The 14,119-nt window shown below is 35.0% G+C and overlaps 1 protein-coding gene across 2 annotated transcripts; it reads left to right on the top strand.

Moving 5' to 3' along the window:
• Positions 1–2,967: 2,967 nt before the first annotated feature.
• LOC106664094 (gamma-interferon-inducible lysosomal thiol reductase-like) lies at positions 2,968–11,206 on the top strand. Of its 2 annotated transcripts, none has more exons than XM_014389498.2 (6): positions 2,968–3,108; positions 10,130–10,324; positions 10,381–10,554; positions 10,620–10,769; positions 10,834–10,899; positions 10,967–11,206. In XM_014389498.2, exons 1-6 carry the CDS (start codon positions 3,031–3,033, stop codon positions 10,997–10,999), a joined length of 696 nt encoding a protein of 231 aa, XP_014244984.1. In that variant the 5' UTR covers positions 2,968–3,030; the 3' UTR covers positions 11,000–11,206. The 2 variants fall into 2 exon arrangements, with proteins under 2 accessions (XP_014244984.1, XP_014244983.1); XM_014389497.2 differs by lacking the exon at positions 2,968–3,108 and adding an exon at positions 6,467–6,860.
• The last annotated feature ends 2,913 nt before the right edge of the window (positions 11,207–14,119 follow it).

Genomic DNA, 14,119 nt, shown 5'->3' with positions numbered 1-14,119 from the left:
CTGTAGCATCTCTGAGGACTTGGGATGTATGGTCGAACTTTTAGCTTATAGGCCACTTTTATTTCATCTGGGCACCTTGGTGCTTCAAAGGTAAGGATTAGATTCATCAAGGGGACAATTTGTCCATTCCAACAAATATTCATCTTCCTCATCTCCAACACACCCTGGTCTTCGAGGCCTTCTTTGATGTCATTGACGTTGCTTTTCTTGAGGTCACAGCATATTAATTACCCGTCGAGAAGTGTTCAACCTCTGGTGAGGGGTAACCTCAACCTCATGTCCAGCAAGCATCTTTAATAACTCCCGCGGCGATGCCCAGCACAGTCTAGTCTCCACCTGGCATTTGTCATCATCAATTGTCATCAATCATCCTAAGCACCACAACATTATGCATGGGGTGATAGGACAGCTTCCCTGACAGCTCTTCCCGGGTTCGAGTCCCTGTACTTCCTTATGGCCTGAGAGTGACGTAACCCAGTTTTCCTCTGGTACCCTCACAGGAGCAGGGTTCACAGACACCCAAAGAGACCGGGAGATCCCCCTTCCAGGTGAGAATATTATGTTGTACATGTAGTGTTTTGTGCACGGTACTTTGTGTTTTTTAACTTTCGGTTCCGAGGCACATGGTTGAGTGTATCAACCCGTGTATAGGTGGTGGCATGCCAACAGGGGGCCTGGACAAAATGGTGTAAAAGGGCCTGGACACCCTCATCCACCAGTAGGGGTGCACGAAGTCCCCTGCCTTCCAGCCACCTAGTGTGAAGTGTGACAGAGTTAGGTTTGAGTTTGCTTTGAGCACTTAACTAGGAGTAGTAGCCCTAGGATGTATATAATGTTAATGTGCTTGTGTCAATGTAGGTGTCTGTATGTGGACACAGTTTGCCCTCGTGCCCTGGAGGTTATTATTTTTAATGTTTAAGGAAATTGTAAACTTGCGAGAGTAGATTGACTCAGTAGAGTGATCAAGTGACAATCAGTCTCACCTTTGCATCGGTAAGTTGACTAGGTAAAGTTGACGTAGTTGAGGTCTTTGGAATGGTTGGATATGGTAGATGATAAACATTAGCAATGGAAGGGATGCTAACATTTGACTGTCCGTTATTTCTTTCTATGTCTTGTGACCCTAGATACTGGTAGTGATGGTCAAAGATCTTACCAACATATCAAGAGAGGTTGTTCACCAGCTTCAGTGTAGAGGCTCCCAAAACAAGTGTAAGGCCTGTGTTAGGTATCCTGTATACTGGGCAAAACATTAGATCCTAAAATCAATTTTTGTTTACAAAATGTTACATAGTCTGCGAAGACTCGATAGGGATATGCCACACATCTTTACACATTTTAATATTATGATACGGGATTTGACATGGGGATGTGTTTCCTACCACTAGGCTTGGTGTTATAGATCATCACGCAAAACACTTGCTCATGTGATGACTAAATGTGGTCAACGAAAGTTTCAACATAACTGTCTATTTAAGTAGGTGCTCAAGCTCAACCTGCTTATTTAGAGCTTAGAGCAGACTACAAGCAACAGCTAAACAGCTCATCACACACTTGACAGCCGATGTAGCTGTGGATTTTGACTCCAATGACTTAACGTACAACCATCAGATCATCACACAAACCTTTCATGGCGATATGGTTAACTTAAATTGACATTGACACTACTGTTTTCACTTCTGACTTGCAAGCAGCAGTCATTGAACAGTCAACACTCCTCTTTAAACAGGTTATCAAGCTAACCCTGCTTAGATTGAGCTTAGAGCAGACAAGCAAGTTCAACTCATAGCCACAAGACCCAATAAAGTCGTTCCATTACTTATATAAGATTTTCATCGATTTTGCAACAGAGCAGATCATATCTGACTCTTTTTTTCTTTCTTTTTTAGAAAGAAGGAAGATTTTTTTTAAAACTTCGTTCCTTTCATTGTGCCAGTCCTCTGATAGTAATTCCTCTTGTTTTAGCAAATGTAAGAAAACCTTTTTTGGATCGTTTTGGTCTTTGGACGCTTTTGGGCTTTTCCCGAAATATCCCGAAACAGTTTGGAAGTTCAAGGGATGACAGTGCAACAACGAGGCCACGTGGTCCCATGGCATTTTATCAAAGTATTCTATATTACAACGCAATATTTTCGATTTTTTTTAAAATTTTTTATTTATTTACGTTTCGATTGGTTTTCCACTCTCTTATGTAAAAAATGTCAAAACTCTTTTTGACAACAGGAAAACACGAATATTTACAATACTGGACGTTATTCTTTTATTCTTGAATGTATTTACCACTTGGCTTAATGGGTGAATTGTGATTGATGGATTTGAAGTTAAACGATGGGCAGTTCTATTTGTAAATAAGGCCACTCTGACCCGTCCCATACATTCTCGCACCTTCAACCAGTGTTTATTTAATTATAAGTGCTAAGAGATAACGATTTATTAAATAAATAATTTTTAGAAGAAAAAAAAAACGAAATGCGAAATAGGTTGATTTTTTTAAATCGATTATCACCATAAAAAAAACTGTTATTAATCAACCTTATCTTATAAAACTCTTAGGTTTTTTATGCTGCTTAAATCAATGAACTAATGATAGTTGGATTAAACATAAATTTTAACATAATTAGTTGATAGAACTTCCTTCTTAAGTAAAGGTTTGAACTTATGAAAGGGAAAATACAATCTTCCCTTAAAATACAATCCTTAATACATTTCTACCCTAGTATAACTTAAAATTACCCACTTAGGGGATTAAATTCCATTAAATTCCAGGTGATGAAGTTGATCTACCGTTTTTAAATTACCGAGTTATTAAAAAAAGGCTTTAAAAGGAGCTTTAAAAAGGGGAAAAAATAGGCAAAGAAATTACAGATGAGATTTGAACTCTGCCTATTATAAAGATAGAAGCTGTGTTAAAAGGCATGCGCGTGGGGGCACAGGAACAAGTATAAAAGCTGTGATCAACCGTTACTTTTTGTATTCCTTTCTCCTTTGTAATTGGAGTACACCAGGGGGATCAGCTTGCCACTTTCAACCATGAACGTCTTAAGTTTCCTGTTCTTTATCGCCTGCGGCTGTTTTATATTCGGAGCTGACGGAATTTTCCTTCCATCGGTAAGTCACTTAAAAAAAATAAAATAAAACAAATAAAAACTAGCTTTTATGCGTGCCAGGCTGAGAGAAAAAAAATTAAAATACATTAAAATAATAATGTACACGATGAATATAATTTTTTTTAATCGACACATTCGTTTTTTTCTTCCAAAGTTCTTGTGTATTTTGGTCTTTCGATCCGTGATAAGGTAGTCAATTTTATAAATTTGCGCCATTTACTTAATAATTTCAAACTTCAAATTAACGCTTTCTCTGAATCAAAAACATCGAAGATTGTAACCAAATTTTGTTTAGATTCAAATATTTTTGTTCCAATTTTTATTTGAAACTTCAAGAAAAAAAATTAAAAAACGAAATTAACCCTTTTTAATATCAAATTAACTTTTTCTCTGACGTAATAAAAAAAACTTAGGAGTTTGCATGAAATACAATTCCGTAAATTTGAGAAATTTTGTTTAACAAAATAATTGGACGCTTAAAAACCAAATTTTGTTTATATTTCAACTATTTTTGTTTCAATTTTTATTTATAGCTTCAAGAAAAAATATTAAAAACGAAATTAACCCCTTTTTAATATCAAATTAACTTTTTCTCTGACGTAATAAAAAAAACAGGTTGCATGAAATACAATTCCGTAAATTTGAGAAATTTTGTTTAATATAAAATAATTGGACGCTTAAAAACCAAATTTTGTTTATACTTCAATTATTTTTGTTTCAATTTTTATTTATAGGTTCAAGAAAAAATTAAAAATTTTCAAGATTTCTAGTCCTGTTGGAGGGTTTTCTTTGATGATGTTGGTGATAGTTTTCTGTACTGTCCTCATAATCGTATGATCGAGGGGGGTTAATTCCAATTTTTTCTCCATACCAGCTGTGGGACGTTCTCATCGCTCCCGGTATACAAATGCATGCGAGGCTCTGTATTTTCCTCAGCTCTCTGTTTTGTTGTCTGTTCTACTTCTCAGTCTCATCATCATGTTCGAAACCATCCAGTCTGGGACAATTTTCTCTTGAAAACTGATGACATCTACTACTTTTTGATATTATTCGATATGTTCGGTCTTTCTACAGTTTTCATTGTTCAAGTCAAATTCTTGGAACAGTTGATGAAGTCAGTGTTAAGTTCTCAACTGGCACCTCAGAGACAATTTTCACTTGAAAACTGATGAAAACTACTACTTTTTTTATACTATTCGATATGTTCGGTCTTTCTACAGTTTTCATTGTTCATGTCAAATTCTTGGAACAATTGATGAAGCCAGTGTTAAGTTCGCAACTGGTACCTCAGGGACAATTTTCACTTGAAAACTGATGAAAACTACTACTTTTTTTATACTATTCGATATGTTCGGTCTTTCTACAGTTTTCATTGTTCAAGTCAAATTCTTGGAACAATTGATGAAGCCAGTGTTATTGCAGATATAGCCGAAACCATCCAGTTGTTATGTCGCAACTGGCACCTCAGAGACAATTTTCACTTGAAAACTGATGAAAAATACTATTTGTTTTTATATTATTCGATATGTTCGGTCTTTCTACAGTTTTCATTGTTCATGTTTAGTTATTGGAACAATTGGTGAAGCTAACGTTGTCGCAGATATAGTCAAAACCGTCTAGTTGTGTAGTCACAATTCTTTTGACCATCGTGTACAGCTAGAGCATGGTTTCTCGTCTGCAATCCCAGGTTTGTACTGCTATCTTCTGCACACCATTAAAGCTCACGTTGCTTTCTTGGTACATCAAAGCCCTTTAAAGGTGGCCATTCACGATCGCTCCTAGCAGTACAAACGACGGAGCGATGCCGTTCCAAAAACCACGTCAATGGCAAAACTGAACTGGCGTGTCCGGCTGTGCTGAATATTCGACCGGTCCAAAGTCCATCGCGCCACTCCAAATATCCATGGCGCGTTCATGAATGGGAAAACCTGGCGTGGAGGGTGTGGATTTTGGTGAGCTGGCCTGGACGTGAATGGGAAAACCCTCGTTTTTTTGGCGCATTCTCCGTCTTTCTGTCACTGAGCAAACATCTCCGTCTACATTCTCAAAAAGTAAAAAACGTTTATTCTTTATTGGTAATGACATCCAATCGAGATTTTATTGTTGAGGTGATTGAATTGTATGAAAGTTTACCATGTTTATGAAAGTGGTGGACAATGATTATATTACCACGATAGAAATAAAAGAAATTCAATCCTCTCACCAGTTGGTCGACGTTTTCAAAACAAAGGATACAAATGCAATGAGAGATGCGGTATTGATAACCCCTAACAATGATCAGAAATCGTAGTAGAGAACTTAAGTTCTTTGTAGTTCATCCCTGTAGCGAGAAATCGTAATGTGGTTGCCAACCTTTCATGCAGTGATGATTTCTCTCATGACTGTCTTTTGTTTTCTAATCGAGGGGGTAACAAGCTGGAGTAAATATAAATAAGTCGATAATCTTTTTTTTGTAAGGTTTTGGTTGAAATGAAAAAAATAGTGTCACGAGGGGATTCGAATCCACGACATTCGGCTAAATACGCCGCTGCTCTAACCACTTGAGCTACCCACCATTTTGAACACATAAACGTAACTTTTTAGAAGTGGTTTACATCAACAGAGATAAGCACAGCATCAATTACAGAACAGATACATGTAAACTCAGTCGTAGCTACGCCAATATCATTAATCAAATTCAATATAGATAACATACATATATCAACACATCACATTCCACACATCAAACATTTTCACATAATCTAATTTTTCAACAATTTAGCTTTCCTTTTCGTATTTATCCCTTTCTATATAATCCTGAAAGGATAATCTGGCCGAACCATTACCAACGTTTTTTCCCTTCGTCGGCTCTTTTCACCTCAAAGAAGCCGACGCCTTATACAAAAAATGTCTTTCTATACCGACTTCCTTCCCCACCCCTTCAAAATCCAACATATATAAACATAAAACAGCAATATCTCACTGGCACTCTCAATACGACACGCAAGAATGGCACAATTACACAGAAAACAAACACTTTGAGTGAGTAGAAACACTTTGATTGAATATAAAAAATATATTTTGCATTGTATAAATTCACGTTTTTCCAAATCCTATATGTATTTGTTAAATTTAAACAATGTTTGTAAATCCCAGGCCCTGAAGATGATCTCAATAAAGATCGAAACGTTGGCACGTTAAAGAAAATGTTTTTCTGAAACCTACATCACACCAGACCCCATCTCACGATCTCTGAATAATTTTTTTTTTTTTTGTATGTTTAGGAAAAATCTTCTTTTGTGTTAGGGTTTTGAAGAAGGAGCCAAATTGGACTGGCATGACGTCTATCGATTTTTTTTTTACTAAGTCCTCTGAATGTTTGGTGGGAAGCCGGAAAACCTTCCGTCAAGAATTTTGGACGTATTTATCTATTTACGTTAATGCCATTTGTCAATCCAACGTAAGACAAGTGGGTATGATCGATGTTTGCCGGAACATTAATTTGGCAATTACACATTTCATACTCGATATTTACGGGTTGGACTTCCAAATGGAACCGCCGGCAACGTGGAATTTCGATTAGGCAGTAGTTTTATTCGCTTCTCCCTTGTTTTTAGGCTTTTCCCACGTAATTTTGATACTTTTTTCTTCACATATAAAATTATGATTGCAACCAAGTTGATAAAGACGAAAATCATATTTGCATTTACTTGCCTTCTCCTATGGATTCCACTTTATATAATTGTTAGACATTTAATGACTTCTTCCATCACTGTAAGTAATACTTTGTATTTCTATACACTTGAATATGCAATTAAATATTAATAATTTTTTATGTACACATTTCAATGTTTCAATCAAGGAGTACACTAATTATTATTTGACTTATCATTCAAATGTTTTGAGTATATTTCAACAAAGAGCAAACTTTTGGGTTAAATTGCCCGTTTAAAATGGAAAAAGCGACTGGCAAGGGTGACTAGGCGGACCGGAATGAAAGGAGACGATCAAAATAACAAACCTGTAGTTTGATCATTACCGATCATTTCGATCTGCTTATCATCGCTAGGTCGGTCTGTCTGATGCTTACTGAAGACAGTGGAATGAAAAATGACTTCTATTAGACCAAGTGAGGAAAGGCAAAAGCCAGTGATCGGAAATGATCAAATTACAGATTCAGCACCCTGCAGACCATAAGGAGAAATCTCACAACAAAACAAATTTTCAGATTTCTTCTTGAGGTCTACCGGCTGATGGACTGTAACCTGGTCATTTACAATAATTTTAGTCTCGCCGTATTCCATCAGACCTGGTTGGTCCAGAAATAAGTAGAATTAGTACAAGACAAACCAACCAAAGATGGCAAAATGCTGAAAATCGTCTGGGAGACAAACCCAGCGAGCATAGGCAGACCCAGACTGCATGGAGAAATCTCACAACAAAACAAATTTTCAAATTTCATCTTAAGGTCTATCTGCTGATGGACTTGTAACCTGATCATTTACAATAGTTTTAGTCTGCCTAGTCTCACCGTATTCCATCAGACCTGGTTGGTCCAGAAATAAGTAGAATGAGGTCAAGACAAACCCACCGAAGATGGCAAAATGATGAAAATCGTCTGAGAGACAAACCCAGCGAGCATAGGCAGACCCAGACTGCACGAAGAAATCACACAACAAAACGAATTTTCAAATTTCATCTTGAGGTCTGCTGGCTGATGGACTAACTTAATTGTTTAAAATTATTTTGGCCTTCCTAGGCTCACTGTTTTGCTATGTCAGACCTGGTTAGTCACGAAATAAAAAGAGGGAGGAAAATACAAACCCACTGAAGATGGCGAAATGCCGAAACACAACAGACATAACAACCAACCAATGAAAGGCAGACCAAAATGATTTTAGTGACAAAATTACAGGTTTATCACACCGCAGACCATATGGAGAAATTTTACATCATAGATATTGATTTTGTACTCTTGTTGTATGTAGAAAAGATCAGACCCACCAGTACAATAGTCAAACGCTGAATGTTTTAGACAAAGACATTTGGACCCCATCAAGCAACCTTTCTCTGCATGCCGGACAAACATAGGCTTTGGCCCAAAAGCAAATGTCTGTGTGTCGCATGGCCTTTTGTTAATCGAGTGAGGATGATCCTTCTTCTACGAGTCAGATCCTCCAAGGGCCACCCATCGACAGTACTGTTAGCGCTTGTATTTTATACTAAATTTCCTTAAAGGTTTATTATTTTGTGAGATTTCCTACTATTTTTTACAGGGTGATGAACCTGTAATTTGGTTGTTACTGATTTTATTAGTTTGCCAATCCTTGCTGTCCTGGTCTGTCTAAAAGAAAAATAATTAAGCTGTTATATTTGAAAGTGGTATAAGTATATTTTTTCATTTATCGAGATATTTAAGGTTCTGCATTTGTATTAATTTAAAAATATTAGCAAACATTAATCAATTCGAGTGATATTTTTAACAGTATACACCTTTTAAAGTTTCTTTTGGGATAATAATTATTGAAATTATTTTAAAAAATCAAAGATTTTTTACTTTAAATGGACTTATACCACTTTCAAAAATAACATATTATAGGACATAAAAACAAGAGGAAATTTATGTCCATATTTGTATGGACATTAACTTCACTGAAATGGATTTTTTTATTCATTTCAGTTATATTAAAAAGGCAATATGAGTAAACAAGCGTAAAATTCATTAAGATAACTAAACATAAACAAACTTATATTTTAAACTTATTTACCCTTCACAGTTAGTATTCTTGGTAAATAGGTGGTATATATGGCAGTAAACTCATTCAATTTCTTTGCAGGAATAATATTTCCAGTTTTTGTATATTTTTCGTTTTTATTTCTTTTGATTTTTGTAATTTTCTGATCGTTATTTTCATAATGTAATCAAAAATTAGTAGCGTCTTCTTTGCCACTTGTAGAATCAGTTAATTCCAAAATTCTAATCCTCTTCTTAGTTTGTAACAATGTGTAGAAGTTAGTGACCGTTAATCGATAGTTATTCAGATATCGTGAGACACACCCGACCGCATCTCACGATATCTGAATTACTGTTTGTAATAATCTTGAATTAATATTGCTCAAACTGCTTTCCTCGTCCAATTCATAAATTCGTTTTTTTTTTTTTTTCTAATATTCATGGGTCTTATTTCTACAATAAAACAATACTCAAATATTTCTGCGAAAAATTTTATTACCCTTATTTACCAACATCACTATCAGACGAAATGGACATATTATCGTCTCTTTTATAGGTATGTGAACTCATTGTAACAACAGTATGAAATATTATTTATCTTAAATTATGATTTTCTTGGTTAATAACAGTTATATTTAAATAAAGCTCACAGTTAAATTTAAATAAAGAGATGCAAACCAAACAGTAGAACTTGCGAGAGAACACTGAAAAAAATCAGTGAAATTATTTCTCACCACTTCATCAGATAATAATAATGTTTTCTTGTTAACAATGTTGTTTTTAGGAAACTAGAACTAGCTAAGTAATATTTTCTAAAGTGCAATGCACACTGAAGCCATAATAATCAATAATAATTGCAATAAGGCATTGTTTTAATTGTAATTATTAGGAGTGGACTTATTTTTAACATTTTATTTTTTATTTTACAATTTTACAACTTATTTTAACACTTTTTTTTAAAACAAAAAAGAAAAGATTTTTACGATTACATTTTATAGCCATTTTTTTTTTTTACTTTATCTGAAAAAAATCGTACTCTAGCAAAAGTATGATTATAAATATGGAGAGAATGTGTCTATATCTTAACTAAATTTACCAAATGACTAACTTGTTAAATGGACTTATACCACATTCAAAGATAACAGCTATTTCTTGATTTTATAAATATTAGATATTAAACCTAAGTAGTTATTTTTACGCATCAGTCAGAACTACCTCTTCATTTTTTCCCTTTAGGAGAAATAAATTGAACCTAGAAAATATTTTTAAAACAACATTTGTAACTGAAATTTGTTTTTAATTTGTACAGGAACAGAAAGGTGTTAAACTGGGACCTCTTCCTCAGTCGCAGCCATTTGGCGATATTCCACAAGTAAAGGTGTCAGTTTATTATGAAAGCCTGTGTCCTGATTCACAATATTTTGTCGTGGACCAATTAGCACCTACTTTCAAAAGGCTGCCATCTTTGGTCAAAACTGACCTTGTCCCTTATGGAAAAGCGACTGTAAGTCATAAAGTTATATTCAAAGGATTTTATTTGATCATAATATATTTTTTCAGACGACAGAAGTTAATAACGATTATAAATTCACTTGTCAGCATGGAGAGATTGAATGCCAGGGAAATATTTATCACTCATGCGTAATTAAGCATGTGAAGGACCAAGGGACTGCCCTTGAAGTTGTCCAGTGCATGATTTCTAATAATATCGATCCCGCTGGAATAGCGTTGCAGGTCAGTAAATTATAATTAGTAAAATAAACAATAAACTAATAATGGGTTTAAATCTTTGGTTTTAGTGTTGCGAAACGTACGGAGTTAATTTTACAACCATTTCAAGATGTGCAGAAGGCAAAGAAGGAAGGAGATTATTGAAGTATTTTGGCGATAGAACCAAAAATGACCTATCGCCGCCTTTAGCTTTTGTTCCTACAGTATTAATAAATGGAGTAAGACAATATAATTGTTTTTACAAAATAATAATAATAAATAAATAAAACATTTATTCTTTAGGAAAGAAGAAATCAACCTTTGGTTTTAAAAAATTTATTTAAGGAAATCTGTGCCTACTACAGAACGGTATTGTTCACTTGGTTTTCTACAAGTTAGAACGCAAAATTAAATTTTATTTTTGTACCTTTTTCAGATATCCAAAGTTCCAAGAGAATGTGATACATAGTCAAATATTCAGTGGAAAAGAAGAAATTTTAAGAGGCATGATTTACGTGTGATTTTTAAATACTATGATAATAAAAATATCATTGAAACGGATGATGTTACAAACTTGCATTAGTTCAACTTTTATTGTTTTATATTGAAATTGTTTATAATACTGTTAAATAAACATGTTCTAAATGGTCTTTGTACTACTGGAATTTTAACTATTTCAAGTATTACTTTTATCATTTATTAAGCCTAAGGAATAGTTTATTTTTAGGGAAAATATTTAACCTGTATACAATTTTTTTTCTTTACTGTGAAAGGGATTTGGCTGAATATCGGGCAACCCTGAAAGTCCTCCAGAAATGACACATTTAACTGGCTAAAGTGTGGGGATGCATGTCTACAATCCAAAAATTAAAATTTGATCACTTTCAAATCAAATAGATGGAGCAGACTGGGAGATACCAGTACCTGTAATGCTGATCATATCAGGTATACAGATGGCTCTAACACCAAGTATGAATAAGGGGCTGTTACCTATGGAAATAAATTAAAGATTATTGGGCAATAAACCACTTTCAGGGATAATCTGGGTATTACCAACAAAAGAATATTTGGAAGGTGCAAAACAAATTAGGGATCAGGCCTTTTCTATACAAGCAATAGAACTCATTATAGAAGTAGACCTCTGTCTTTCAAGCTGATATAAATGCCATATACATTTGTGCCTTAGAAAATCTTACACAGGTTACACCAAAACAAAAAATCCTAGTAAGCAGTAAAAAATTCACATCAAAATTAACATCCAAAACCTGGGAAATGCAACAACCTAATCATTGGTTCCAGGACACACATTCGTTTTGGGTAATAAAAAGAATAACTGGCAAGAGGAGGATCTGGAAGACCATATACAGGCTCTGAACTTATACTTAGGGTGACAAAAACAAACAGAATCCACCGTTTCAGAATCTATCCAAAAAAGACAAGGATAAGTGTATAAACTCTAGAGATGGTAGACATAGAAAACCTATGTTAATAGAACATCGTTACTACAATTAGAGAGGGCTAAAGTCTAAACTCAGAATAACTGTACCATCACTGACACAAAAAACATCTACATCGGTATTTTCAATGATGAGCCCTTTTGTTGATTATGCAATGATGAGAAAGAAACGCCTAATCGAATGCAAAGCTCCATTGAGAAAACCTGTGATTTAAAGAAAATCCAGGTAAAGTAATTGTAACAACGAGAATGGCCTGGTACTCAGAGGACATAAAATCGCCACTTTCTAGATTTCCATCACAATCATTGAAAATTGCAAAGGAGCTTGAGGACATTAAGATTCTGGACGATATTATAGCTCTGTAATGTAGTTGAGTAGGTACTTCCGACTGCAAATTTTTGTTCATTAGGCTTATATTTTAGACAATCAGTTATTATGTCCCTTAGGTTTTTCTTCACTCCACAGCACAATTTAGGTAGTCCCTCCTGTGTAGATACGATATGAAGAACAGATCTGTGGTAATTTCACCCCTTGTCCAAATATTTTATCTGGATTTTTTACCCAATATTTGAAACAAATCTGTAAATGGTAGCAGATTGTTTTTTGGATTGCACAAATATGTTGCTTCTTTGTCAATTTATCAGATTTCTCATTACCATGTGGCCTTTGGTCACATTGGCTAAATTATGTCCAAAAGCCGTTTGAATTTGCATTAAGGCCCTGTCAGATATCGGGGAAAACAAAATCAGCTTCTTAATTTTAACTAAAATGTAGCAATTTTGAAGGCAAATTCCATGAAAATTTGATGTGCTTGTGAACAAATTTAATCAAAAATATATGAACACCAAACTACTTTCAGGCAGACAGGTACTGTGGGGGATGCCTGTTTTTGCGAAGCACCCTAAATTTAAATTTGACAAAAAAAAATGTAAAATTAAAATACCCAGAGCAGACGAACAGAAATACTAAATCAGACTATATCTGGTATATAGTTTCAAAACTGAGTGAGTCACGAGCTCTTATTAATGGAAACCTAGGACCTGAATTCATACAAGCCTTGGGAATATGCCATCTTTCATGCAGACTATAGCTTTTGAACAATGGGCCAAGGAAATTGAAACACAAGAATCTACTCAGCGGGTGGCATTGGGGGCATCAGTGGTAAAGCCCAGAGCCGTTTGAGTTTGCATTCAGGTCCTGTCAGATATCGGGGAAAACAAAATCACCCATGTTTGCTACCAGGTTTGAAGGGAAGAGGGGCAACTAAGTGGCTGATAGATTGACCAAGGAAAGTTCCACGAGGACACCTATTGGCCACGAAACCTCTGAAATTGCCAAAACTGTAGCCATCAGACAATGTTTTCAAAATAAGTGCCCTGTTTAATAAGAATGTAGCACAAAAAAGGAAAGAACGATCACAGAAACTAACAGCAAGGGACCACGGTAGCCGAGTTAAGCCGTCAGAATCTCACCTAGTTGATGCCTAAGGGGACCGATAGCCATAATGAAAATGAACACGGCACTCGTCATTGGAAGGTCTGGGGCAGGATCGAATCTCAGCAACCCTGAATTTGGTCTCAACCCCCTTTGAAAATGAGCTCTTCGATGGAAGAACACTGGCACATGGGGCTCATTACACACAGGTGTTGTGAGCTCCCAAAAATGGAGACAGGAAGGAGTACAATAAGCTGTATAGAGCTGCAACGCTCAGGGAGAACTCCAGATCCTGGTATCCCTACAATAAAAAAAAATAAATAAATAAATAAAAAAGTCTACAACAGGAGACCTTTAACAATGCATTGGAGTCTGGTAATAATAATAAGCCTTAGCTGCTTTGTATTAGTGAAATAGACCAATATTGGTCGTGCCCAAAGTTGTAAAGGGACTCATTTTAACCATTAACCTTGAAAATGCTCATACCTGTATACAAATCGGATGGGAATTGAAAGAAATAAATAAGCAAAAGACCTGAGAAAATATTTTTATTTAACTCTTCTCTGCTTAAACATTAGAAATTACTTTAAATTGGAAAGGTTCCAAATCAAACACTTAACTTATATAGGCATAATTTAAATGTTATACAGTTTAAAATATTTGATGTGAGCATGTAAATGTGTATATAATACAAAAAT

Source organism: Cimex lectularius, unplaced genomic scaffold, assembly GCF_000648675.2.
Source record: "Cimex lectularius strain Harlan isolate CLEC.00 unplaced genomic scaffold, Clec_2.1 scaffold270, whole genome shotgun sequence".
Taxonomy (NCBI): Eukaryota; Metazoa; Arthropoda; class Insecta; order Hemiptera; family Cimicidae; genus Cimex; species Cimex lectularius.
Note: the sequence above shows the minus strand (reverse complement) of the source record. Positions and strands in the feature narration are given on the sequence as shown.